The 25,821-nt window shown below is 44.0% G+C and overlaps 2 protein-coding genes across 2 annotated transcripts in view; one reads left to right on the forward strand and one right to left on the reverse strand.

The window, feature by feature from the left end:
- Nucleotides 1–25,622, forward strand: LOC114799009 (drebrin-like protein B). Its single transcript, XM_028995091.1, has 15 exons — nucleotides 1–227; nucleotides 11,750–11,805; nucleotides 11,900–12,003; nucleotides 12,486–12,560; nucleotides 18,183–18,314; nucleotides 19,516–19,593; nucleotides 19,674–19,825; nucleotides 19,906–19,960; nucleotides 20,935–21,009; nucleotides 21,099–21,207; nucleotides 21,960–22,298; nucleotides 23,337–23,711; nucleotides 24,032–24,165; nucleotides 24,317–24,368; nucleotides 24,484–25,622. The coding sequence occupies exons 1-15, from the start codon at nucleotides 142–144 to the stop codon at nucleotides 24,618–24,620; spliced, it is 1,959 nt and encodes a 652-aa protein (XP_028850924.1). The 5' UTR covers nucleotides 1–141; the 3' UTR covers nucleotides 24,621–25,622.
- rtkna (rhotekin a) overlaps nucleotides 21,307–25,821 on the reverse strand; it is a 39,225-nt gene continuing 34,710 nt past the window's right edge. The window contains exon 13 of the mRNA XM_028995084.1: nucleotides 21,307–21,328. The gene's annotated coding sequence lies outside the window, so the exon portion shown is untranslated. The remainder of the gene's footprint in view (nucleotides 21,329–25,821) is intronic.

Below are 25,821 nucleotides of genomic sequence, written 5' to 3' on the forward strand. Positions count from 1 at the left end.
GGCGAGCGCGCGACCGCCCGTCTTTCGCAACTTTTTCCCCGCAGAAGAGCAGCGGACCGCGCCGTGGATTCCCCACCTCTCCTCGCACCGCAGCGTGGGCATGAATGCAGTGATTCGAGGTGCTGAAGGAAGCTGGAGAAAATGCGCGCGGCGAACCTGGACACCTACAGCCTGTCGCTGCTGACGGCTAAAGAGGACATCCTGAACCCACGCTCCTCCACCAACTGGTGAACTTTACACTTCACTTTACTTTACTAGAGCACAATAAAATACGTTTAGAAAGTGTGAAGAGATGACGCCACAGTCTCTGGCCATTCTGATTGGCTGAGAAAAATAACGGGCGTAAAACTTCTCCATAAATGTTATTTACTGTATCTATGTCTCCTTCAGATGTGGTACAAAATGCGTAGCATGGATAAAATGATATTTTCTTACAACACCTGCATTTACTGATCAGTCGGTGACAGTCCTGAACTACATCATCATCATCATCATCATCATCATCATCATCATATGGTGGCGGTCTGTCCTATCATGCTATATAACCAAGACAGGAAGGACTAACGGTGGGATAATGGGATGCCGTTCAGGTGCTACTAGTGCATGGCCTGTCGAACACAGTCATGCACCAAAAAATGCACATTTGCATTAATGATTAGTGTAGATTTGCAGCAGAATCAGAAAGCTTTATGGTGGAAGATAAACCGAGTAATGGTATGATCTCCACCACGATGGTATAATGGGCGTGCTGCAATCATCCGTCTCTCCGTGGTAACGATTGCTTAAGTCACCTTCGGGGTTTGTTTTGGGACGTCTGAAACCCTGGGAGATGCGCCCAAAACACTCTGAATTTAACCATTGTACCACAGTAATCCCCAGCATGTGGAGCCTTGTGCCCAAACTCATTCCTTGCTTTGGGTTTGTCTTGGCACACCGAGTTAACCAGGACGTGCTTGTATGTACTTGTGAGCTGAGGCCGGAGCCATTTAACGTCTGTCATCGACACTCTCCATCACCGGCCTTAGTTCTGTCATTATTATATCATATAACGCGCAAAGCCATCGTGTGTCTGAACGAAGAGCGACTCGGGCTAATGACTGCCGCCTAATGCTCAGGTAATGCCCCGGGGCATCTGCTGTGGTGCAACGAGGGCAAGTTCCAACTGAATTACAGCGGTGCACCTCAGCCTGAGAGAACTCCTCTGCTCTTCTTCAGACACAGTCAGGAGTCAGGAGCGCAGTCTGCATGTTCATGGCACAGTAACCATTATCAGAGGCGACCTTTACTCCCGGCTGAGGTGCCGCTACCCTCCTGGCAGCGTTCGTCCATGTCTTCCTGAACGTCTAGACGGGGACGTGAGAGGACTTAGGGTGACATCATGACGGAACGCTCCCTGCTGTGGAGTGGGTGGAACTGAGGACCTTGTGTGTGTGCGTCTCCTGGGGAGTGATCTCTCTGACCTTGAGGCCCACAGGCCTGTTACCGAATGACCTTCCAGCTGCATTCCTCTGGAAAACAGCCCCTCCCGATAAGAGCATCCCTCCCACACTCCTCTTCAGTCCACCCCCCCTTTTCCACTCGTAACATCTGATCAGGACTACAAGAAGTTCCCTTCGTTGCATTGCGTCAGTCAATAAAATCCATGTGTTCCACCATGAGAGCGTTTATTTCCATTCTGGGCTTTATGGCTACATGTGCTGCAGACCCGTGGTGGTGGTTGTGGGATCAGAGGCGTCTCTACCATTTAGGCATGTTTCATCCTCAATATTTCCTATTAACTCGTATTATTTGTATTAATGCTGTTCTTGTCACTTTCCGTTTTTTCTGAGCTGTTGCAAGTTTGTAGGGGGAATTTGTTAGAATGGAGGTTGGTGGGTCTCTGCCCCGCCCTGCATTGTTGCAGCCTGACTTCAGTGTTCCTTGTGTGCACGCCAGCACGGCTAACACCCGGTGGACTAGGCAGAGCTGGGCTCCTTCCAGGCGATGGATAACGTTCACAGGAGCTTTCATGAGATCACCAGGGAGTCTGCTTCAGTTTGTCTCTTGGCTCAGCGTGTTGTGGAGGTCAGGAAAGCAATAAACAACGTCTTCACGCTGGGAAACACATCTCTTACAATCCCACCTAAACCGGTCAGTGCATTTAAGCCACACGACATTTGTTTTGCGTTACTGTTGGGTTGGTCCAGAGCTGGGCGTAACAGCATCTGTTACCGTTTCTGTTATCTGGTTATCTGCAGTACGTACAGTGCACACACTAGCACAGCTGGCCACAGAAACAGTACAGACTGGCTTTTACTGCAACTAACGAGTAATCGAATAATCAATTAATCGATTCTTGTGATAAATCATACTTTTGGGATTTTAAACAACTATATCAATAGTGTTTTGTTCAATATGAAAGGCTCTTAAAATGAGCAAGCAGTTTGCTGTTATTCTTCACAAAAAAGGGTTTATTCAAAGCACCAAAATTTAAAATAATATTATTCAGCTTGCTCAAATTCAACTCAGGCTCATGATACTCCACTGTACTGATAACAGTTTTTGAACGTCCTCAAGAGGTTAATCCCGCCCACACTGAAATCTGATTGGCTAATTTTGCGATGCAAACCAGTCCGGATGTTTTTTCTATGGAATCAGAAACACATGCAGTGATCCACACAAGCTCTCTCTCTCTCTCTCATTCTGTCATGCATGTCTCCATTTAAAAAGAATATTCCACCATTGCCATAGAGCATAAAATAAAGGACAGCATCAACATTTGAATGACAACATTTCATATAACGCTGCGTGTGGACGCCGAGGAGCGTTCTCGTGTGGATGGGGCATAAAGTCACGCAGCAGGTCTTATTACATGTGAAAGGTAACGTTTTTGTAACAATATTAAATTTGTTGTCTTCATTCCTCCAGTACCAATAACGTGAGAGCTTACTGTCACTCCAGTCTTGAATAATTTAGGCCAGGAGTCTGTTCAATACCGGGTATGGGTACCTGTTCTAATGCGAGTGGCTCACATCTAACTAAGTCAGTAGGTATAATGTGACCACAGCAATTTAATCTGCAATGCGTTACAGGGAAAAGTAATTAGATGACAGAAACGTGACACTTTGTCTCATGTCACACTAATTCATACAGCTTCCCTCCCACTGCACATAGACATGCTTTTCAGGTCATCTTCGCACATCTGCTGTTGGTGGTTTTTCATGTCCAGCATTTACGTCCACAAGACCTCCGTATGAGGGCTTATTCTAGTCCAAATGAGATCATTGTGAATGATCTTCTGCATAAAATTTGAACTGGAAATGCTTTAAATGTTTGATTACATCTGGATATGCATTTACATTTTTTAAACAGTTCCTCCATCTCTGGAAATACAGTTATACACGTTACAGTTATACAGATTGTGCTTTACCAAAAAAAAAGCAAAATTAAATTCTTGACTCACCCTACCTTGGCCTATTGTAGTGGACACAGTTTGCATGTTGTGTAAATGTCCAGAATTGGACTGACGGACGCAATATAGACATCCATAAGACGTCTAATTTTTAGAACGGACAGAAATCTTTTTATATAATCTATTTCCGTACTTTTTACATAAATACTACGCTAGCATCTCAAATCTTACATTTTACATTTACATTTACAGCATTTATCAGACGCCCTTATCCAGAGCGACTTACAACCAGTAGTTACAGGGGACAGTCTCCCTGGAGCAACTTAGGGTTAAGTGTCTTGCTCAGGGACACAATGGTAGTAAGGGGGATTCGAACCCGGGTCTTCTGGTTCATAGGCGAGTGTGTTACCCACTAGGCTACTACCACCCTAGAAATACTTTTTACATTATATATAACATTATTATTTTTTTAAAGTGAAAGAGCAATGTTTTTCCACCCTTCAACGATGGCTATCTCTTGATATCTTGTTAAATCACAATTCAGGAAATGTCTGAAAAATGAGCTGTAATCCTGCAGAAAAGAACACCCCGCCCTTTTTTTGAGATTACATTTATTGTCTTGTTAATGCATTTCTCGTGGATTCGTGTGAGCTGTGCTCTGTGGATTCTGGGAATGTTCTCATCTCTGGAGAATGTCTCCTTTTAACCTGGAGGTGTAAACACATGCATCCCTCTTGCCCTCCACTCTGTCTGTTAATCTTCAGCCATGGATCCCTCCTCTTCCTCCTCGGTCCCTGGCTGTTGGATGTTTTTGTTTGTGTTTTGGCTCCATAGTTTTGCTGAGAGTAGAAATTTCCATCCCTCCCTTGGACATTCCATCAAACCCCCCTCCCCCCCTTCCGTTTCTTTCTCTCTAAACAAATTTCTTGACCTTCATTTCCCTGTTTTAGTTGTTTCCGTCCACTTCCCCCTCTTCTTTACTTCTTTCCATTGGGTATCCCCCGCCATTCTTCCTCTTGACTCTGTTCTTTCTGTTCTTTTGTGTGTTGATTGTGTCCTCCCACCCCCTCCGGAAGACAAGGACATATTTCTGTCCCTTTCTGCAAATAACCACTGTCTGTAGTGGCCAGTCAGGGGCCAGAGTGGCTGACCCACCTCTCCCCAAATCCTCAGCCAGACCCAGAGCCAGGGATGTGAGGTGGGGTTGTGAAGGGGTCCTGGCTCACTGCAGCAGTGGGACACTGTGGACATTATGGACTGTGGAGGTCTGGCCAGGCCTTCACCTGTCTTATTTTGCTCATTTATGCAGCCATTATTTGACTTCATTAGCTTCAGTGTGATGGGGTAGATAATAGGTTCTTAATAAATGTTCTCCCTTGCCGTGAGTAAATATTATGGGACTGCTGAATCAGTCATTTTTTCTCATTATGTTGCTGGATGTCGGCTCTGTCTGAGGTCACCTAGGCAAAATAGTTTTCAGCCCCCACCCTCTGTCACCCATAAAACCCTCCAGACTTTTAATGAGCACAGTGCGGTTTTCATGTAAACACCACCTCCTCCAGTTTTTAACATAATCCAGCTAATGGTGACAAGAGTCTTTTTAAGTTGTTTTATGCCAAATTTAAGTTGCTCCAGCTACATCAAAAATAATTTTGACAGATATATTATATGTATTTATAGTTCACTACAGTGGGCTGTTTCCTGCCTTGCACCCAATAACCTGGCACCTGTGACCCAAAGGTCTTGTAATAAATGCCTGAATATTTTTTTCAGAAGGGAACGAACATTTGAACATCTCATCACTGGGGTTTGTCTTATTTCTGAAATAAATTGTTTTAATTCATGAAAGAGTGGATGCAGGGGCTACATTGGGATTAGAAGAGTCACATAGTGGTAGGAATTACAGATGTCACTACTCTACCAGATGTGAAAAGTGACCCTTCACGAGTTCTCACCACTGTGACCATGTTTGGTGAGATGTAGTGTTACTGAAGGAAATGAGCTTCTGGTTGTTGACCTCCCATCTTCCTGTCTCATGTACCCCGCTCTCCCTCTTATCGGTCGCTCTATAAATACGTCTACAGATAGCTGCTGTCATGCCAGGACGTTAGCATGGAGTCCAGAGAAATCTTCCAGAAACCCACATTTTCACTCGATGTCGACCTGCTCTCCTTCCTATGTGGCTGATCTTGAATGATGTTCTGCAGAGCAGAGCCAGATCAGCAGCAAGGCCTTTTGTCAAATTCTCATTTCTCAACTGTCCTGATGTGATTACAGGTTAGACAGACCAGTCACATTTTTCACATCAGTCCGAGACATAATGTGGTTTGTTGCAGACTATGGAAGGGGTGAACGGCATGATTGTCAGGAAAGAAGAACACCTTGAGTTCAAAGGATAGTGGGATGTGTACTGAAATAATATTAGTTCATAATTTAATTCTTTCTTAACCTGTCTGTAACAGTGGAGCTCCTTCAAAATAGATAATTTCTCAGTTTATTTAAACAAAAAATAGCAAGGATTGAAAAGGCGACTCTCACTCTCTTCTCAAATTCACATTGGCTTGGGTAAAAGCAGACAATAAAAAAATACACGGAAAAGCAAAACGAGGCAATATTCTAAAAACAAAAACAAATTTATTTCAGATGATGTCATATAAATATAACCTGAGAAGATCCGTTGTCGAAATGCTGACCCATGAAATGGGAAGGACCTTGAACTGGGAAACATGAATAGAGTGGTCAGTGTGCAGTAGGATAACAGTTGCCAATGGCTTACAACGACAAGAAATGTAAGATTGATCACCTAAGATTGATGAAAAATCTGTCCAGCACAATTACATTTTTCCTCAGTTGCACTGATGCACCAAACGCTTCACAACCTTGGACAGCATCAGCCCTGGACCAACGTCTTCCTCCATGTCTTGCCAGTAGCCAAGTCGCCTCTGACACACAACACAAGGTTCTATCGTGTATGCTTTTCCTCCTGCTCTGTGATGAACAAAAGCCTACTGTCAAAATGTCCCAATGGTTCATGTTCTAAGACATGCAGATAAACATGTGCAACATTCATTTAATGGGAGTCTTGGAGGCCCTTGTCCTGTGTTGCTTGCTGCTGCTCTCTCTCTATCCCCTCGCTTTATTCTTCTCAGCTCAGCTCTCTGAGCTCATAGCTGGCAGAGCAGCAAGACAGGCAAGGGAACAGACCTGCTTGTGCTTTTCTCATCAGTCCTCTCGAGTGCACATCGTGAGGGAAGTTACTACCTATTAACAGAGGTCAATTCAGGGTCACAGCATTTTCTCTCCCATAATGCACTGAGGCTCTACTTAGGTGTCAGATTTTTTCTTATTTTTGATGAGTGGAATGGGACCCATAAATTAGATAAATGTAAGTAACCCACATGCACAGAGCACACCCACATAAGCACAAACAGATGGGTGAACCCTCCGAGATGACACTTCAGCTCGTACTTCCCAGCTATATTCCCAGCTCTAGGTCAGCTCAGTCAAAAACGCAGTTTTGTGTTTTGGCCAGGGGCCTCAGTCCAATAAACTGAAGTGAAACCCAATCCGCCCGGACCTGCTGGATCCCAGACGCAGCCCCGCGGTGCCTCATGGCTGTGGAGAAAACACCCATATCGCAGTTTATAAAGCTGCAGCTGGCCGCAGTGCCACCCGACACAATTAATAACGCTACTCACCTTCAGATCTTACTGCCTGAAAACATTTCATTTTCTAATACTCGACTTGAATAAATAGAGTCTTTAGACTGAAGATCTAAAGGTCCCTGGTTCGGTCCCGAGATTCGGCATTGCGTAGCAGCAGGCAGTGGTGGCCTAACGAGTAAGGAAACACATAATTGGAAGGAATCGGTTCAAATCCCGAAACACAAAGGTGCCACTGAGGTCCCCTTGAGCAAGGTGCCGTCCCCACACACTGCTCCCCGGACACCTTTCATGGCTGCCCACTGCTCACCAAGGTGATGGGTTGAAAATTTCAATCACTTCACTTTCACTTCATTTTTAAGTGCATTTTTTAAAAAAAGCATTTAGATAACTGTGTCTTTGGCATTGTGTACCAGGGAATCCTTACATTTTTTGAATTATCTTAAAGATCACTGAGGTAGCACTGAATATCTCCACCTGCCAGATTTGTTTTTTTCAAATGGCAGTGAAGCTGAGGACGCGCTGTCTCATGAAAGGCATTCAGGCCTCTCCTCTCTTCCAGTGTTCCGATGAAGAATGGGGCTACAGTCCAGGATTGGTCCATTAGGCAGCGACAGGCCTTTTCTGCTCTGATATATGGAGAAAGGAAGTGAGAATGAGTGCGTTGCCCTTGTTGCACTTGGACACGTTTACAAAGCCATATATCTTTCAACAACCTGGGCCAATGTAATGAATACCATTGCCATGGAAATGTGCATTAGTGGCCTATAGCAGGAAGCTTGGGTACGATTATGGTTTTCTCTTTGCGTGTGGTCTGTGTACAGGAATGCCGCAAAATGTCATACAATAGTGTCTGTGACCTACCTAGGCATGAGCCACAATTTCATTTCATTGGTTGCCTATATTTCAAGATGACCTGTAACCTGAAATTTGTTGAATATCCAAATGAAAATTATTTGTGGGGGAAGGGTGTTTACATCGGTGTGATACATTAACAGTCAGAATCTTCTTTTTTATGTTTAACCATTTAGTCTGTAGGCCAAGATCGTGTGTAATGATTAATGCGGCCCTGCCCCCTTTCATCCGACAGAATTTATGGTTGCTTGTCTCAGCAAGCTAGATCTCTCACCCGATTTAATGAATGTTCTCCTGAACTTCTCCCTTCAAAAGGTACACAGAGTCTGTGCCAACCAACCAAGAACAGTTTTACAGCTTCTGGCTGCACTTCAGAGCAGCACAGCCTCATTTTCCGCTTATCTCACAGTGCAGAAATTATGCCTATTGCATCAGGGCAGCATGTTTACAGTTTTTTAAATAAATATGAGTATATATATCAATACACAGGCACAAAAAATGAAATGAAGGATTAACACAGAGAACTAATATTCCGCCCTTAGGATTTACATTATTTATTGATGCACCCCTAATACACAGTGAACCACAAATGTAATTACAGTTATGTTAATGTGAACTTATCCTATAAGGCATTCAGCTCTTCATGTGGTCTTTTATTTTGTCAGTTGTTTCTGTGGTGTATTGAAGTATAATTAAGTGTAATTATAAATTTCAAAGGCTTTTATTGACAATTATATCAAGTTTATTTTCAAGATCTCTGCAAATCGCCCTGACATGCTGTCAATCAACGTCAACTTCTGGGCCAAATCCTGAGTGATGGCGACTCATTCCTTCATAATCAGTGCTTGGAGTTTGTCAGAATTTGTGGGTTTTTGTTCATCCACCCGCCTCTTGAGGATTGACCACAACTTCACAACTGGATTGAGGTCCTGGGAGTTTCCAGGCCATGGACCCAAAATTTCAATGTTTTGTTCCCCGAGACACTCAGTTATCACTTTGGTCTTATAGCACGGTGCTCCATCATGCTGGAAAAGGCATCGTTCTTCACCAAACTGTTCTTGGATGGTTTAGAGAAGTTGCTGTCAGGGGATGTTTTGTACCATTCTTCATTCATGGCTGTGTTCTTTGGCAAAATGTGAGTGAGCCGACTCTCTTGGATGCAGCTCCACACATGAAGGGTGTCAGGATGCTTTACTGTTGGCATGAGACAGGATGGTAGCACGCACCTTTTCTTCTCCGGACAATAATTTTTCCAGATACCCCAAACAATCCCTGTTCTCTTCACTGCGTGTGCAGATGATCTCACACCTGCCTGCTGCCATTCCTGAGCAAGCACTGCACTGGTGGCACCCCGATCCCCACAGCTGAATCATCTTCCTGGTGCTTACTGGACATTCTTGGCACCCTGAAGCGTTCTTCACAAAACTTGAACATCTCTCTTTGAAGTTTGTTTAGGTGCAATCTTAGCAGCAGCAATATTCTTGCCTGTGAAGCCCTTTTTAAGCAACGCAATGATGACGGCACGTGTTTCCTTGCAGGTAACCATGGTTAACAGAGGAAGAACAATGATTTCAACCATCACCCTCCTTTTAAAGCATCCAGTCTGCTATTCTAACTCAACCAGCATGTGAGAATGACCTCCAGCCTTGTGCTCATCAACACTCTCACTTGTGTTAATGAGAGGATCACTGAAATGATCTCAGCAGGCCCTTTTGTGGCAGGGATGAAATGTTTTTTTGTTTCTTTTGGGTGTCTGATCACTCTTAATTCTGGCATAACAAAAAACAGAAGCAGCAAACTTTGTGAAAACCAGTATGTTCTCAAAACATAAGTTAGTATACATGCATTGCCAGACCAGTCAGCAGTATACTCAGAGTCTAGTCCTAACCCTAAGTTGCTCCAGGGAGACTGTCCCTGTAACTACTGATTGTAAGTCGCTCTGGATAAGGGCGTCTGATAAATGCTGTAAATGTAGTCAATATGTACACTGCCAACGTGCCAGTGTTCAGATTAACACAGCGCAGTGTTTATATGTGCCCACTCCAAGTCGGTGCCACTTTGAGACGTTGGAAGTTAAGTTTTAACATTACACCTGTTCTGTCTGCACTGGTTACCTGCCAAATTACTCATTGGGTACAACATTTTACTATGAACATAGGAAGCTTGACATAGACTGGCCTCTGACTACCTGTGTGGCCTGCTAATAAATTACTGCCCTGGCCGAGAACTACACTCATGAGACTTGGTACCATTCTTACTGGTACCAAGAATGAATATATTCTCAGCAGGTGGAAGAGACTTCTGCTCCGGAGCTCCCTTGCTTTGGAACAGCCTTCCTTCTAAGGTTTGGAATTCATAACTGGTCAGAAGGGGTCCCATTGATGCACAGTGTATGTGATTTTGGTCTAAATAAGAAGTTATTGTTGTTGTTGTTGATGCATATTTTGGGTTAATATGAACCCAAATTTCCTGTCTTTCCTCTTTTCATATTAAAGTTTTCTTGTGGCTCCTTTCTGCTTTTGGAACTTAAAGAACACGTTCCTGTGAGGAGCTGAACTAACTCTTGCTGATTCTTTGTTGCTTATGCTTGCAGTTTGGAGACTTTCAAATAAGAAAATGGGGCAGTGAGATGAGTTCATTAATCCATTTCGTGCCACAGGTGGGCTCTAGATGGTCATTACAGAAACATTACATAAACCTGAAAATACCACCAATAATCTAACAAAAAGAGGCCGTCATAATTCTTCCAGATGGAGTGGAGAATAGCTACGGTCTGATAGGTTCCCTGGAGGGAAACAAGATTTAACATAATGGTGGGGATATCCAAGGCATCGCTTGCTGCTCATATTGGTTTTTGTTTTCGTATGAAGATTGAGCTGATGGGGACTATCTGGTTGGTACCACCCATATTGGCATTTGCACTAAATGCAGTCATTTCACAGACTTAAAAAGCAGTCAATTTTAAAAAGTGAAGTGATTGTCACATGTGATACACAGCAGCACAGCACACGGTGCACACAGTGAAATTTGTCCTCTGCATTTAACCCATCACCCTGAGTGAGCAGTGACAGGCGCACGGGGAGCAGTGCGTGGGGACGGTGCTTTGCTCACTGACACCTCAGTGGCACCTTGGCAGATCGGGATTCGAACCGGCAACCTTCTGATTACGGGGCCGCTTCCTTAACCGCTAGGCCACCACTGCCCTGCCCAATTTGGTTTAAATAATAAACATTAGTCACCCTTTTCTGAAAATATAGTTTAGACAATTTGATTACTGATTACTATTACTTCAACCATAGTGAACCATAGTGCAGACTGAATGAGATAACAGCAAAGGCTGGATGTCTTCACCTTGAAGAACATTTGGTAGATCGTTTACATGATGTTCTGTTTTAGTTCAATGTCCAGCCAACCCTACATGTTGAACTGAGGCTTATTTACCAGCCCACCCAGCTGCCTACATGTGGTATCTTGGGACACTGTGAGTAGGAAGTGGCCAGCTGAGAAACAATAGAGCATTCGAGCTTCTGATCTCTGATGACTTTCATATGCTGAATTTAGAAGAGTATATTGATGGAAATTCCATGTGTCCTATGGAATGAGAAAGACCCTTGAATGGGATGTGATACGTGTGGTAAAGTGGCATGTGGTTGTTCTAAAATAAGATGAAAGACCAGAATTTTTATAATTTTACACATAAATTTCTCTAAACACTTGAGTTATATGATCTAATCACATTTTATATGATTCCAAAAGGGTTCACATAGTTTTTTTTTGTCATTGTGAGGGCAGTTTTGATTTTATTTGTGTCTGTTGCTCATCCTTTCTCTTCTTTCTTTAGGGCACTGTTCACATATGATGGAGCCACCTACAACCTGAAACTTACGGACTCCGGAGGTGAGCTCATACACACAGCAAATGAACACTGGGGACTGAGAATGTCTTCGTCCTGGAGATAAATCCCTTACTTTTTTCATCTCATGTTCTATAGCGGGTGGTCTGGAGGAGTTGGTGCCAAAATTCCACCCTGGCGGAGCAATGTATGGTCTATGCAGGGTGAGAACATCAGCAGAGAGCATTGTCATGATCTGCTGGGTGAGTTTGGATGGAGATGACAGAATTTGTGTGTTCAGTTACATCTTCATTGTCCCAAGAAAGCTTAATATGAGGGCCTGGAAAAGGATTTGGGCAGTGGGTGGCCTAGCGGTTAAGGAAGCAGTTCCATAATTAGAAGGTTGTCGGTGTCACTAAGGTGTCACTAAGGTGCCACTGAGCAAAACACCGTACCCCCACGCTGCTCCCCAGGGTGATGGGTTAAATGCAGAGAAGCAATTTCCTTCGGGATTCATAAAGTATGACAAAAAAAATCTGGTTACTGGACCAGATAAAGCCAGTATTGAGAAAATCTAATCTAGGCCACTATTGAGGCCAGAGGAGAGGAATAAATGTGCAATGCATACGGACCATCTCATGATGCAACAAAATTTCATGAGCCATGATCCTCTGACCTCTAAAAACAATTTTATGAGCATGATGCATGAAAGATGCGTCATCTTCTGTGTCTCTTCATACTCCAGGTTGGCCAAGATGTGGATGACTATTGCAGGACGGAGTGTACCAGCCACTTGCCTGCAATCAAGAGCTTTTTCAAGGTATGGAGCTTCTTCTGTAACTTTCACTTCCACATCTGATTTCTTCTGGATAACTTGCTATTTCTAATTGTGGAATTTTGTTGCAATCATGTACAGGAAACTGTAGTGCATTTATTTTCTGTGTAAAGTATATTGGGGTGGATCCATACCCCAGATTTTATTGACATTTTTAAGATTAATAAAGTTTCCACGGGCTGTCTGATTTGAAATATGTAGTTGACATTAGATGAATAATAATCTGAAGTTGACAAGCCCATGTTCATAGTTGAAACAATGCAGTGGAACCATCTGCACACTGGTCTGTGGATTGTCCATTTCAGTGCCCACTTTGTGCCCACTGTGGAATGCTCTGGAACGTTCCTTTGGTTCATCCCATTTGTTTTATTTCAGTGTCAGCAGATTGGTGAATGCAAGTGTAGGCAGAAAAATACAAATGTTTGCCAGCCGAGAGTGTGTGTATTGAAGGCTGTGCAAATTAGCAGCAAGTGTATCATGGTGCACACACTGGGGTCACCATTTTCAAACATGCACACACATTATTACAGTTCCGGGTGACAGAAATAGCTGCACGTACTACCAAGTGCTTCATTCTTGTTTGATCTCGATACTCTGCATGATTAGCGTGTAGTGCATGATTAGCGTGTAGTGCTAGTGCCAGTTTAAAAACAGTGCCCTGTGTGTGTTGGTAGGGTAGTGGCCTAGTGGGTAACACACTTGTCTATGAACCAGAAGACTACAGAGTCACAGGTTCAAATCCCACTTACTACCATTGTGTCCCTGAGCTAGACACTTAACCCTAAAAAAAATGCTCCAGGGGGACTGTCCCTGTAACTACTGATTGTAATCAGATAAGAGCGTCTGATCAATGCCATAAATGTAAATGTAAATGTGTGTTCTGCACACTGGTCCAAACACAGATAAGCAGTGAGGGACATCTGTTTCTCCATAACATTCTTACTTGGACAACAATAAGCTTTATGTTTGTGTGTGTGTGTGTGTGTGTGTGTGCTACTCTTATCAGAGCATGTGCTGTTAACTGAGGCAATGTTATGATGTCCTTATCTGAGGTATGATATGAAATGCAGCTAAAAACTGGCTTAAAGTCACCCTGCTAACTCTCTTATTCATCATATCATTTACATGCAACAACAACAATGTGTAAAAAAGATCAAATAACAAAAATTACTTAATGGCACAAGTCATGCCAAAGATTTTTGCCAAAGCTCTGCATTCTAGGAATTTTTTGTGTTATCTTACACTCTGCAATGTGTTGACAAATGGATCCTGAGAAGGATTAGAATGGTTATGGGAAATCTGGAGTGTTCTGGAAATCAACAGTAATGACGGAGAACTCTCTACTGGTGCAATAAACTATTTCCAAACTTTTAAACTGCATTCAAATGGCAACGTTTACCTGTTTACAAGCAAAGATGCCCATTAAAAGAAAGAGACATTTGTAGTCCATGTGTGACACCCAGGGGCCACTGGGCTCACTCAGCCGGTGTTCATGCACATGATTAAGGAGTCCTGATCAATCCAAGCTGAAGCCAATAAAGCACAATGTGGTTAATGTGCACTTCCTTTACCCTATGTTTGTGGTTTTGTGTCTTTTTGTGTATTTATAACAGGGTTTCATTCAAATTTTCGCCATTTAAAGCCATACCCATCACATCCAGCAGCAAGTCGTGTGTGTGATGTCACAGAGACAGCCCAGATCGGAATGGATATGTAGTTGGGCGACGGTGAACTGGTAGTTAAAAATGCAACAGCACAGGGCAAATCGACAAATTTGCATCAGCACCTAAACTATCCTATTTATATCTAGGAGTTCCTAAATACTACTATACAGTGCATCCGGAAAGTATTCACAGCACATCACTTTTTCCACAATTTTAACAGCCTTGTTCCAAAATTGATTAAATTCATTTTTCCCCAGATTCTACCAACACCCCATAGAGACAACTTAAAAAAAGTTTTGGCAAATTTATAAAAAAAAAAAACAACAACAGAGAAATCACAGGTGCATAAATATTCACAACCTTGCTCAATACATCGTTGATGCACCTTTGGCAGCAATTACAGCCTCAAGTCTTTTTGAATATGATGCCACAAGCTTGGCACACCGATCCTTGGCCAGCACCTCTCAAGCTCCATCAAGTTGGATGAGAAGCGCCGGTGCGTCTCTCTCTAGAGATGTTCTAGAGTCTGGATTCTGGCTGGACAACTCAAGGACATTCACAGAGTTGTCCTGAAGCCACTCCTTTGATATCTTGGCTGTGTGCTTATGGTCATTGTCCTGCTGAAACATGAACCGTCCCAGTCTGAGTCAAAGGTTTTCATCCAGGATGTCTCTGTACAGTCCTGCAGTCATCTTTCCCTCTATCCTGACTAGTCTCCCAGTTCCTTCATCTGAAAAACATCCCCACAGCATGATGCTGTCATCACCATGCTTCACTGTAGGGATGGTATTCGGCCTGGTGATGATCTGAGATTCCTTCAGGTGTCTTTTGGCCAACTCCACATGGATTGCCATGTGCCTTTACTACGGAGTGGCTTCTGTCTGGCCACTCTAATATACAGGCCAGATTGGTGGACCACTGGAGCTCTGACAGTTTGACCATCGGGTTCTTGGTCACCTCCCTGATTAAGGTCCTTCTCCCCTGATCGCTCAGTTTAGGTAGCCAGCCAGAGTCCTGGTGGTTTTTAACTTTTCCATTTAAGGATAATGGAGGCCACTGTGCTTATTGGGACCATCAAGGCAGCATTTTTCAGAAATTTGTGCCTCGAGACAATCTACAGACAATTCCTTTAACTTCATGCTTGGTTTGTGCTCTGACATGAAATGTCACCTGTGGGACCTTGTATAGACTGGTGTGTGGAGGCACATGAGCTCAATTTTGTACATTATGTACATTATGTACATGCGATTTCTCATTTTTAATTTTTTTTTTATGTTTATAAAAAGTAAAGTTTTTTCATGTTGTCATTATGGGATTTGTGTATATTCTGAGGAAAACATTTTGCAATAATGTTTAGCATATTCCAGGTTTAGCGCTGTGTAATTGTTGGTTTATTTATTGTTATTTTTATATACCTGCAGTACTTGGAAAATATTATTTGAAGTGATTTGGTAATTAGTCATTTTATGAAATGTTTTTATTTATAGGCAAGAAAGTGCAATTTATCATATTGCAGTTGCATATTGCAATATTGATCTCAGTAATCACAATATGACTTTTTTTTCCCAATTCATGCTGCCCTTCATTTTATTAGTCTTTTATGTTCACTCAGGTGAGGTACATAGTTTTCAGGAGCAACGAGTTAGAATATTAAAATCTAAAACCGAAACTAAAGCAAATGTTTATTATAAACAATCTGAATTCCACATAACAAAGGAATATCATTATAAAAAGAAACTCACATTAACCCCCTACTGCCTGACAAGTGAGATGTTAAGGAAAATGTCTGGAAGTCCTTAGTGCCGTTTGTCCATTTTCACCCACTCGGTGATGCCACTCACAGCCTACTTTCTATTGTTTTGTGCCCATCCTGTTTTTTTGGGTGACCTTCCTGTGTGTGAATGCTGCTCTCTTGAACATTAGCACAGATTTTAATGCTGCTTCATCCTCTGGGAATGTTGTCCTTTGTCTGACCAGAAAGACAAAAATCACAGGGAGACATGTGGATGTGGACATGCTTCATAAAAACTCACTTCTGTAATTTATCAGATGTACATCATAAATAGGATTTGCAATTCATCCATCAGACAATTCCAGTAGACAATTCAGACAAAACCGGAAGTGTGTTCATTGTATATGTTAGTAAGGCCCAACTCAGAAAGACAAAAGGGTAGTAAAGGGGGGACATTTTACTGTAAATACTGAAAAACGTTATTTCAGTTCTTGAGGTTGTGATTAGGAAATCTTACAGGTCTTACATTACTCAAGCAAATGTTGGGCTCAGCCTGTGTTTCTGTAACATTTCCATAGTCCTACAGAGGGCTTCCATGTACTCACAGATCCCACGTTCCTCTTTCCCAAATAAAGGCATCACCCAGTCAACGGCAGAGACATCTGAGGAATGTTGTCCTTTTATATTTCCTCCCTTCCCTTCACCTCCCCTGTTCTCCACACTGAATGAAATATTCGGTCTGAGAACCTCTTTGTCCCCTCAAAGCCCCAGCGGCACAGTTTTTCTGTGTCTGTGTGCTTGTGTTTGTCATATTTACATTATGTCTGTGAGGGATCCCTTGCAGTTCATCATAACTGCATAATTACTCTGATGGCAGATGGTCATGGGTGGCTTGTGAATGTCAGATAAGTGTGGGAACGAGGTGTGGTGGAAGACCGAGCCCATCCTTCAGAATAAAGGCCCAGCTCCACCCCAAAAATGCCAGAATCTATACTAGACCGCCCACTCGGACCAGGGCCGGACGTTCCTATAGAGAGGAACTGCACTCTGGGAAGGAAGACTGTGAACATGTAGTATTTACGACGCGTAATGATGATAGCTTGTCCCAAATGGAGCAGTTTGGACGGGGGAAGGGAGGTCTGGGACATGTCAGAAATAATCCCCACGTGGCTCATAGTAAAGCGCGTCTGGCAGACACTTCCTGTATTGATTGGATGGGGAAGGGGTCAGCAGGAAGTGCAAGTGTTAAGTGCATGTTACTTGCTACGCCAGATTCATGGCTGTATTGTTATCGCTGAAAGTTAAACGCAGGGGAGGGTGTCTGGGAACCACAAGCTTATCAGTGAAGATGAAATACACACTCGCATTAAATCAGCGCCATTAGACACAACTGCACTACTTCTGAACGGTGCCATGACCCGTGTAATTCCATTCATTAGTTAAAGCGAGTGGCAAATGAAGTGGTGCAGATACGTGGAGGTGAGCTCGGGGCCTGTAGAAGCTGTGGGTGGGTCTGGGTTGTTTTTTCTCTCTCGACTCTCGTGCTGAAAGCTGCTTCGAGTCCAAATCGCAGTCGCTCGTGTGCTGCTTTCCCAACGAGTCCTAGCAAGCTGAAGCTGTGTGTTTGTCTCTGTGCACATCTCAGGGTGGAGCTTCTCTCCATTGTTCCCTCACAGTGTGAAGAATGATACTGAGTGGTCCTTGGTCAGTTCTAATACGCTGAATATATCGTCGCCTTAGGTAAACAGTGAGAGAAGTGCAACCTGGATCAGATGTAAGTTGTCCAAAAAAAGACAACCGTGACCTCTGACCTGCCAGGCTACATAGGTTGTTATTGAGTGAGGTGAGAGGAAGCACATAGCCAGCAGAGCAGAAAGCACACACACAAAAAAGTTAATAATTCCCTTCCAGCATCCTTCTCAGGTGCTGGTGCAGACATATGTCTCCTCAGATGCATGTAAAATCACTGTGAATCGTGGAGCATCGGCAGGAAGCACTTTTTATTCAAATAGTTCCTGTTGACACCTGTCTGGAGACGACCACAGCAAGGCGACCTCAGCTGTGTGACCCCACTGTCACCCCTGCTGTGGAGAATAAAAAGACTTGTTGGAAGTGTGATGCCAGATTCTGTGACCAGCAGCATATATTTCTAATAAGCAGGCAGTTTTATTACATCAGCGTACAATCATCATCTATGTTCCTGATCAACAGGAGGCTCAGGCGTTCCTCAACGCCTCGAGCCCTGAGGAGGTGACAGAGGAGAGGATCACTGCCATCACTACAACGGTGCCACATCAGCCAGTGAGGAGGAATTCCCAGGCAGCAGAGAAAGAAGAGACAGTGGTAAGATGTTCTCTTGCAGTGTCATCACCACTAAAATCCTTGTCTATTTCTAGAAGAAAGACAAACTCTTTGTATTTTACGTTACATTAAAACCAGTTGTACAGACATCCCGGTGACCAGCAGATGTCCATGTCTATGTGAATTTGACTCTTAGCTGGATTTTCAAGTAAAGTGAAGTGATTGTCTTTTTGATACACAGCAGCACAGCACATGGTGCACAATGTGTCCTCTGCTTTTAACCCATGAGCAGTGGGCAGTCATGACAGATGCCCGGGGAGCAGTGTGTCGGGACAGTGCTTTGTTCAGTGGCGGATCTTGGCGGATCGGGATTCGAACCGGCAACCTTCTGAATACGGGGCCGCTTCCTTAACCGCTAGGCCACCTCTGCCCCAACATACAGTCCCAACAGTGAAGCATGGTGGTGGCAGCATCATGCTGTGGGGATGTCTTGCAGCTACAGGGACAGGACGAGGGAAAGATGAATGCGGCCAAGTACAGGGATATCCTGGACAAAAACCTTCTCCAGAGTGCTCAGGACCTCAGACTGGGCTGAAGGTTTACCTTCCAACAAGACAATGACCCTGAGCACACAGCTAAAATAATGAAGGAGTGGCTTCACCACAACTCTGTGATTGTTCTTGAATGGCTCAGCCAGAGCCCTGACCTCCATCTCTGGAGAGACCTAAATATGTCTGTCCACCAACGTTTACCATCCAACCTGCCAGAACTGGAGAGGAAAGGCAGAGGATCCCCAAATCAAGGTGTAAAAAATCTTTCCCAAAAAGACTCATGACTGTATTAGTGAAAGTGAAGTGATTGTCATTGTGATACACAGCAGCACAGCACATGGTGCACACAGTGAAATATGTCCTCTGCTTTTAACCCATCGCCCTTGGTGAGCAGTAGGCTGCCATGACAGGCGCCCAGGGAGCAGTGTGTGGTGACGGTGCTTTGCTCAGTGGCACCTTGGCAGATCGGGATTCGAACCTTCTGATTACGGGGGCGCTTCATTAACCGCTAGGCCACCACTGCCCGCCAGGCGTCCCGTAAAAGGAGCTAAATGTTATTACTGGGGCGTGCAGTTGTCTGTCAACAGTGCACTGCCCGAGAAGGCAGAAAGATCCATTTCTACCAAGATCCCACCACTGCACTCTGGCCACCAGAGTGAGCGTAACACACTGTACCCGTTTTCTGCCATCAGGGCACGAACTACAGGAAGACCAACGCGGCCGTGGAGATGATGAGGATCAACAGAGACTCATTCTGGGCGCGTGCAGAGGTGTGGCGCGCAGATCAAGTCACCGAGCCGCCAGCAGCGCTGCGGTTCAAACTGACCCGAGTCGTGTTGTCTTCCGCCAGCGAGAGGAGGAGGAGCGCAAGGAGGAGGAGCGGAGACGGGCGGCGGAGGACAGGAGGCGCAGGGAGAGGGAGAGGGTTCTGCAGGAGAGGAAGGAGGCAGAGGAGAGGGACAGGAAGATGAACGAGAAGCTGCAGATGATTGAGGAGCAGAGGTGCATTCAGTATCATTAGAATGTTGAGATTCAAGAAGATTTCTGTGGACTTCAAATGTTGAAATAATGTTTCTCTTTAGGAGAGTGCAGGCTGGATTGGAAGCCAAGATTCGGATGCAGGAGAAAAACAGATGGGTAACGTACACCTCTTCATCAGTGGCATTGTCCTGTGTGAATTTCCTAACATCAATGACACGTCATATCAGTAATGTCACAAAATAATATTAATCAGCATGTGGCTTTATTGCTATGCTATGGAAATTAGCTGATATTTCAGTTCAATACATAATATAAGAGTTCCAGCTAATTCCATTTAGTCTGGAAAAACAGCTTCCAAAGGGGCTAATATCAAATCAATAGGCCCTGATCAGCCGGCAATCTGGCAGCACCGTCTGAAGTGATGGTGATTGTTTTTGTCATTGTGATACACAGCAAGCACAACAGTGACAGGCGCCCGGGGAGCAGTGTGTGGGGACGGACCTTGATCAAGGGCACATCGGTGGCACCTTGGGATTCGAACCGGCAACCTTTCAATTATGTGTCCGCTTCCTTACCCGCTAGGCCACCACTGCCCCCTATGTGTCTGTCTGGCTGTCCGTTTTACACTGGATGCCTTTCCTGATGCAACCCTCCCCATTTACCCAGGCTTGGGTCCGGCACCATGATGCTCACGATGATGAAGCCTTAGTAGATAAACAGATCGGCCATAATATTATGATTTAATATTGAGTAGGTCTTACTTGCAAAACACCCCTGATCAATTGACTCCACCAGACCTCTGAAGGTGCGCTGTATATCTGGCACCAGACACTTGACGTCCTGCATCCATGGATCAGACTGTTTTTTGCAGTACATCCCACAGGGTGGTAGTAACCTAGTAGGTAACACACTCGCCTGTGAATCAAAAGACCCAGGTTCAAACCCCACTTACTACCATTTTGTCCCTGAGCAAGACACTTAGCCCTGAGTCCCTGTAACTACTGATTGTAAGTCGCTCTGGATAAGGGCGTCTGATCAATGTTAATGTGAACAAGTGCAGTGTGGGATGCAGCGATCCAGTGTGGGGCGAGTGAGGCCCTTGATGGATGTCATTTGTGTGTGAACTGCAGGAACAGCAGCAGAGGGAACATGAGGAGGACATGCGCGCACGATTCAAGCGCAGTGAGTCCATAGAGAAGGCGGCGGTGAGTCTTAGTCTGTACAAATTGTCCTCGGTGCCTGGTATCCCCAGGAAGAGTTGGAAGACCAAGGCACTTCATTTCTTATCCACCAGGAGGCAGCAGCTCTGGTGTCCCAGCGGGCCATGAATCCGAGGGAATTTTTCCGGCAGTTATCCTCTCAGTCTTCCCTGTCCCCGACCAGCCCTGCTTCCCCTCGCTCAGGTACTGGATTAGAGCTGCATGATGGGGATGTGGCGCCCTGCCCCGCCCCATCTGACACTGACACACCGTTCCAGTCAGTGCCTGGTCTTCACCGCATGACTGTGTGTGTGTGTGTGTGTGTCATCATTCTTTTTGTGTTTACATATTAAACCTGCTAGTTCTGCAATTGGATCCTATCAACTTTGCCTCATTTTCCCGCCGCATCACTGGTGGAGTTCAATAATGTTCATACAGACTAAAACACTTAAACTTGGGGCTTTTTTTTTTTTTTGAGGCGCTGAGCTGAGCGCCATGTGTTAGAGGAAGTAGGCATTTTAATGACCTGTGGGGACTACACAGTTAGTGCACCTGGTTGTATAATGCAGATGGGATAATGTGTGCAGAAGGTGGAATGTTAAAAAGAAACACCAAATAGACCACAAAATGTCATCAGAGGCTCAGCATCACATTCATTGACTTTAGACTTGTGGTCCTCAAACATTTCACAATGTGAAGTCCAGCGGGAAGCAGTTTTATTCCTAATATGAATATTATATTTAGAATCAACTGTCAGTTCTGCAGACAAACATACAGCAAGTGATGATATTAAGAATAAAAACTACATTACCTTTATACACACTAGGGCTGTGAATATCAACAACCACCAATGGGGTGCCACCAATGGGGACCCCTTGGAGACTCTGTATAAGTGTTTGCAAGTGTCAGTTTTAGTTATGGTTTGGTTTTGTGATGTTGTCTGGCTTGGTTTGCAGGGAAGTCCCCTTTCCGCCGCTACCAGCGCAGCCTGACAGACACGGCATTCATCTTTCAGCGGTCCGACTCCAGCAATCCCACATCCCCCCTCAGTCCTGGAGGAGTCTTCTCGTTCACCCGCACAACCTCCCCAATCAGCCCGAACACCGCTCCCCAGCAGGCCACACCCCCAACAGCCTGCCTGCCCAGTCCTCCGCCCTGCAGACCACTCCCCCCACCTTCTCCGCAACCAGTCAGCCTGGTCCCCACCTCACTCTCCCCACCTCTGTCGCCCTCTCCTGGCCACCAGGAGCCTGCAGCATCCAGCGAGGAGCCTGAGAGTCTACTGCACACACAGGGTGAGGTGACAGCGTGACACCGCATTCAGCCAATCAGGGGGAACTAAACAATCAAACATTGTACTCAACACAAGTTTCATTATTTACCCTCTGAACAGAATTCACACACAGCTTCACCAGGAAATCATTTTATAAAAAGACATAAAATCAAATATTTACTTTTTGTTCACATGAAGTGGTTTACGTTTGTGGAGGATCAGTGGATGCTGGAAACAGTGGTAGACTGGTGGAGAATCAAACTCATTAAGTGAATAATTCAGACGCCCTTATTCAGAGTGACTTACAATAAGAAGTTAGAGGGACAGTCCCCCTGGAGACACTCAGGGTTAAGTGTCTTGCTCAGGTTGTACGTTGGGTTTGAACCTGGGTCTTCTGGTTCATAGGCAAGTGTGTTACCCACTAGTCCACCCATTATCTGAATGTGATGAAAGTGATAGTGAAGTTATTGTCATTCTGAAAACACTGAGGTACAGCACACAGTGACGATTATGAGTCTGCTTCCTTACCCACTAGGCCACCACTGCCCTGCATCTGGCTGAAAAATTCACACACCTTTCAGATGTTGCTGTATAGATTTAAATAGGTCTGTCAGACAGACATTGAGAAATAATACATACATATATATAATATAAAAATTATTTTTATATGACTCACTTTCCATCACCACTTATTTCTAATCAGGGTGTCAGAGCCCACAAAGGAACACTGGACATTGGGACTCTCCCACACACTCATGATTCGCTCACACTCGTGCCTGTGGACAATGTAGAGTCACCAATCCTCCTAGCCTTTAGACGGTGGGAGAAGACCAGAGAACCTGAAGGAAACCTGTGCCAACATGGGGAGAGCAACTCAGATTCAGAGCCAGGATTCAAACTCACAACCCTCACATGAAAAATACGAGTCCATGGTTTTGATTTTGCTTTGATGATCTGCACACTTGGTTTGACCTTCTCACCGCTGAGATCAGTATATGTAGACGCTGCGAGGAACTGATTCATACAAGTGATCATTAGATCTGCTTTCCTCATCTTACAGAACAAAGCTCTGCCACTCACCTGCTGAGCAGCTTGGAAGAGCCCATCAACATCAGTGTCCAGCCTACACTTCTGGAGGAAGATGAAGAGGAGGAAGATCTGGTTAGAGCTCAGATGGAGAAGACTGAAGCCTCTCTGGTGTCCTTGTTGACTTCAGAGCCAGAGGAACAGACAGAAGAGGACCCTTCTACAATAGATCCAGCACCCAAAGAGAGTCAAGGTGAAGAGTCAGATTCAAAGCAAGAGACTGCAGCAGGATCTGCAGATGAGGAGGCTTCTGAGGAGGAGGAGGAGGAGGAGGAGGACGACGACGATCTGGAGTTAAAACCCAGCCTGGGAAGAGACGAGCCTCCCACAGAAATCCTTGAAAAGCCAGGTGACGCCATGCTGTACTTATTTACTCCTCCTTTTTTGAGGGGAGCTTTATGCCTGTATGTTGAGGCCCAGTAGATCTGATGTGATGGTTAGTCCAGGTTTAGAAGCAGAAGCCTCTTTCTCAGGGACACAATGGTAGTAAGTGGGTTTTGAACCTGTGGTCCTCTGTTTCACTAGGCTGCCACTATGATAAAGTAGATCTGCCCATTTTTAGATGGTGACATGATCTATCTTTCATACAGATTGTGATATTTTCTATGAATTTACAAGTTCATCAAATGGTACGTATGCATTTGACACATTTCTACTTATTCTCTCTAGACCAGCATTTACATACATGCGAAGAGGATCGTCAAAGCCCAGGAACCATCTTCTCATCACTGGAGCAGGATGGGATGAAGGCAGATAATGGCACAGAGGACCAAACAGAGGAGATATCAGAAAATGGAGATGAGGTGAAATACACAGACACATTCAACATGGACCAGCTCTTTAACTGGTTGTCCGAAGTTTGAATGTCATTCCTTGTTCATCCCTTGGCCTGTAAACAGTAGAGGACACTTTGCATCAGACGCTTGTCCTCACATCCTCACCATTCTGTTTCAGTTAACCTCAGAGGGACAGGTCTGTGTGAGAGCTCTCTATGACTACCAGGCAGGTGAGTCTCTGATACACACACACACACACACACACACACACACACACACACACACACACACAGACAGTAAGAGAAAGACAAAAGTCAAATGACTTAACAAATATTTGTCCTTCAGAAGATGAATCTGAACTCTCCTTTGAGCCGGGGGACATCATCATAGACGTGGAGGCTGTGGACAAATCTTGGTGGAGAGGCTTCAATAAAGATGGCCGCCAAGGGTTTTTTCCTGCCAACTATGTAGAAACCATCTGACAACATAACTAGTCCTTCACACACACCCTCAGGGACTAAAGGAGACCCAGCGGCCAGGAGGACATCTGTCAGAGGTGTCTTGCTCCTTTCCTCTGGTGTGAAGCTGCCTTATCTCTTCTTCTGCTTTTTCTCAACAGTTGACTTTTTCTCTGTTTATTTCAACGTTTAATCAGTTTTTTGACTGCTAAAGAAAGGTCATGCAGGATTATGGTTGTTGAACACTGATGTGAAATACACTTCATATTCAGTTCAAAAAACGAGGTACAAAAACTGCTGCAAGTCATAGTCACTAAAAAGTTAGGGTAGAACCAACAGTTCCAGCAGAAAAGGAACCACGGAGAACACTGCTGCTTTCATCTTTTAACACATTCATGGGTTCATTTACTATCAACATTTTATTTGTACATTCCTCCAACCATTTCTCATTTTCTGAATTTTTTATAATTTTTTACTCTTTTAGGTTAGATTTACTGTTTGTGGTAGCTCATTTATTTCTCTCTCTGTTGGAAATTAATGTGATATAAAACTTAAGCTTATAAAAAGGACAAAATGCTGAAGTATTGTTCTAAGGATGAATGTCTTGCCGTGGTTTTGAGGAAAACACACCTCTTGTCCACTAAAACATCTTTTTACTTTCTTAATTTTTTTCATCATGTTAACCATCCTTATTTCTTGTATTTTAAATATTTTATCTAATTTTAGACACCAAGATAAAAACATGATTTTTGGGCTGTGATTTATGGTTATTTCGTCATCATCAGCAGCAGAAACAAGTCAAGTAGAACCATAACAGCATTCATCCTGATTTCGGTCATTACACATTTTTTGCATCAAGATCCATTATTTGTTTTGATGGCTTTGCTAACTTATTTATCACCTACAGGGGGAAAAAAGCGTATTCATTCATTTCTAACCTTTTTTATGTATCTGTACTGACAGCATTCGACATTCGATGGCGCTGTTCATTTTGTATTTACAGGTAAATAAATATACAGAAAAATAGACGTGTCCTTCCCAAATTTAAAAGAAGTATGAATGAGCAGATCTGAGACTTTAGGAAAGTCCATTCACTACTAATATGATGTAAATAATAAAAGATACATATAAAAAAAAAGTAAACACGATTAATCGATTCGACATCTAAGCAAGCACTTTCTCCAAAATTGGTTCCACAAAGAATTATAACTTGAAGCTACACTTA

The sequence above is a fragment of the Denticeps clupeoides genome, chromosome 11 (genome assembly GCF_900700375.1).
Source record: "Denticeps clupeoides chromosome 11, fDenClu1.1, whole genome shotgun sequence".
Classification (NCBI taxonomy): Eukaryota; Metazoa; Chordata; class Actinopteri; order Clupeiformes; family Denticipitidae; genus Denticeps; species Denticeps clupeoides.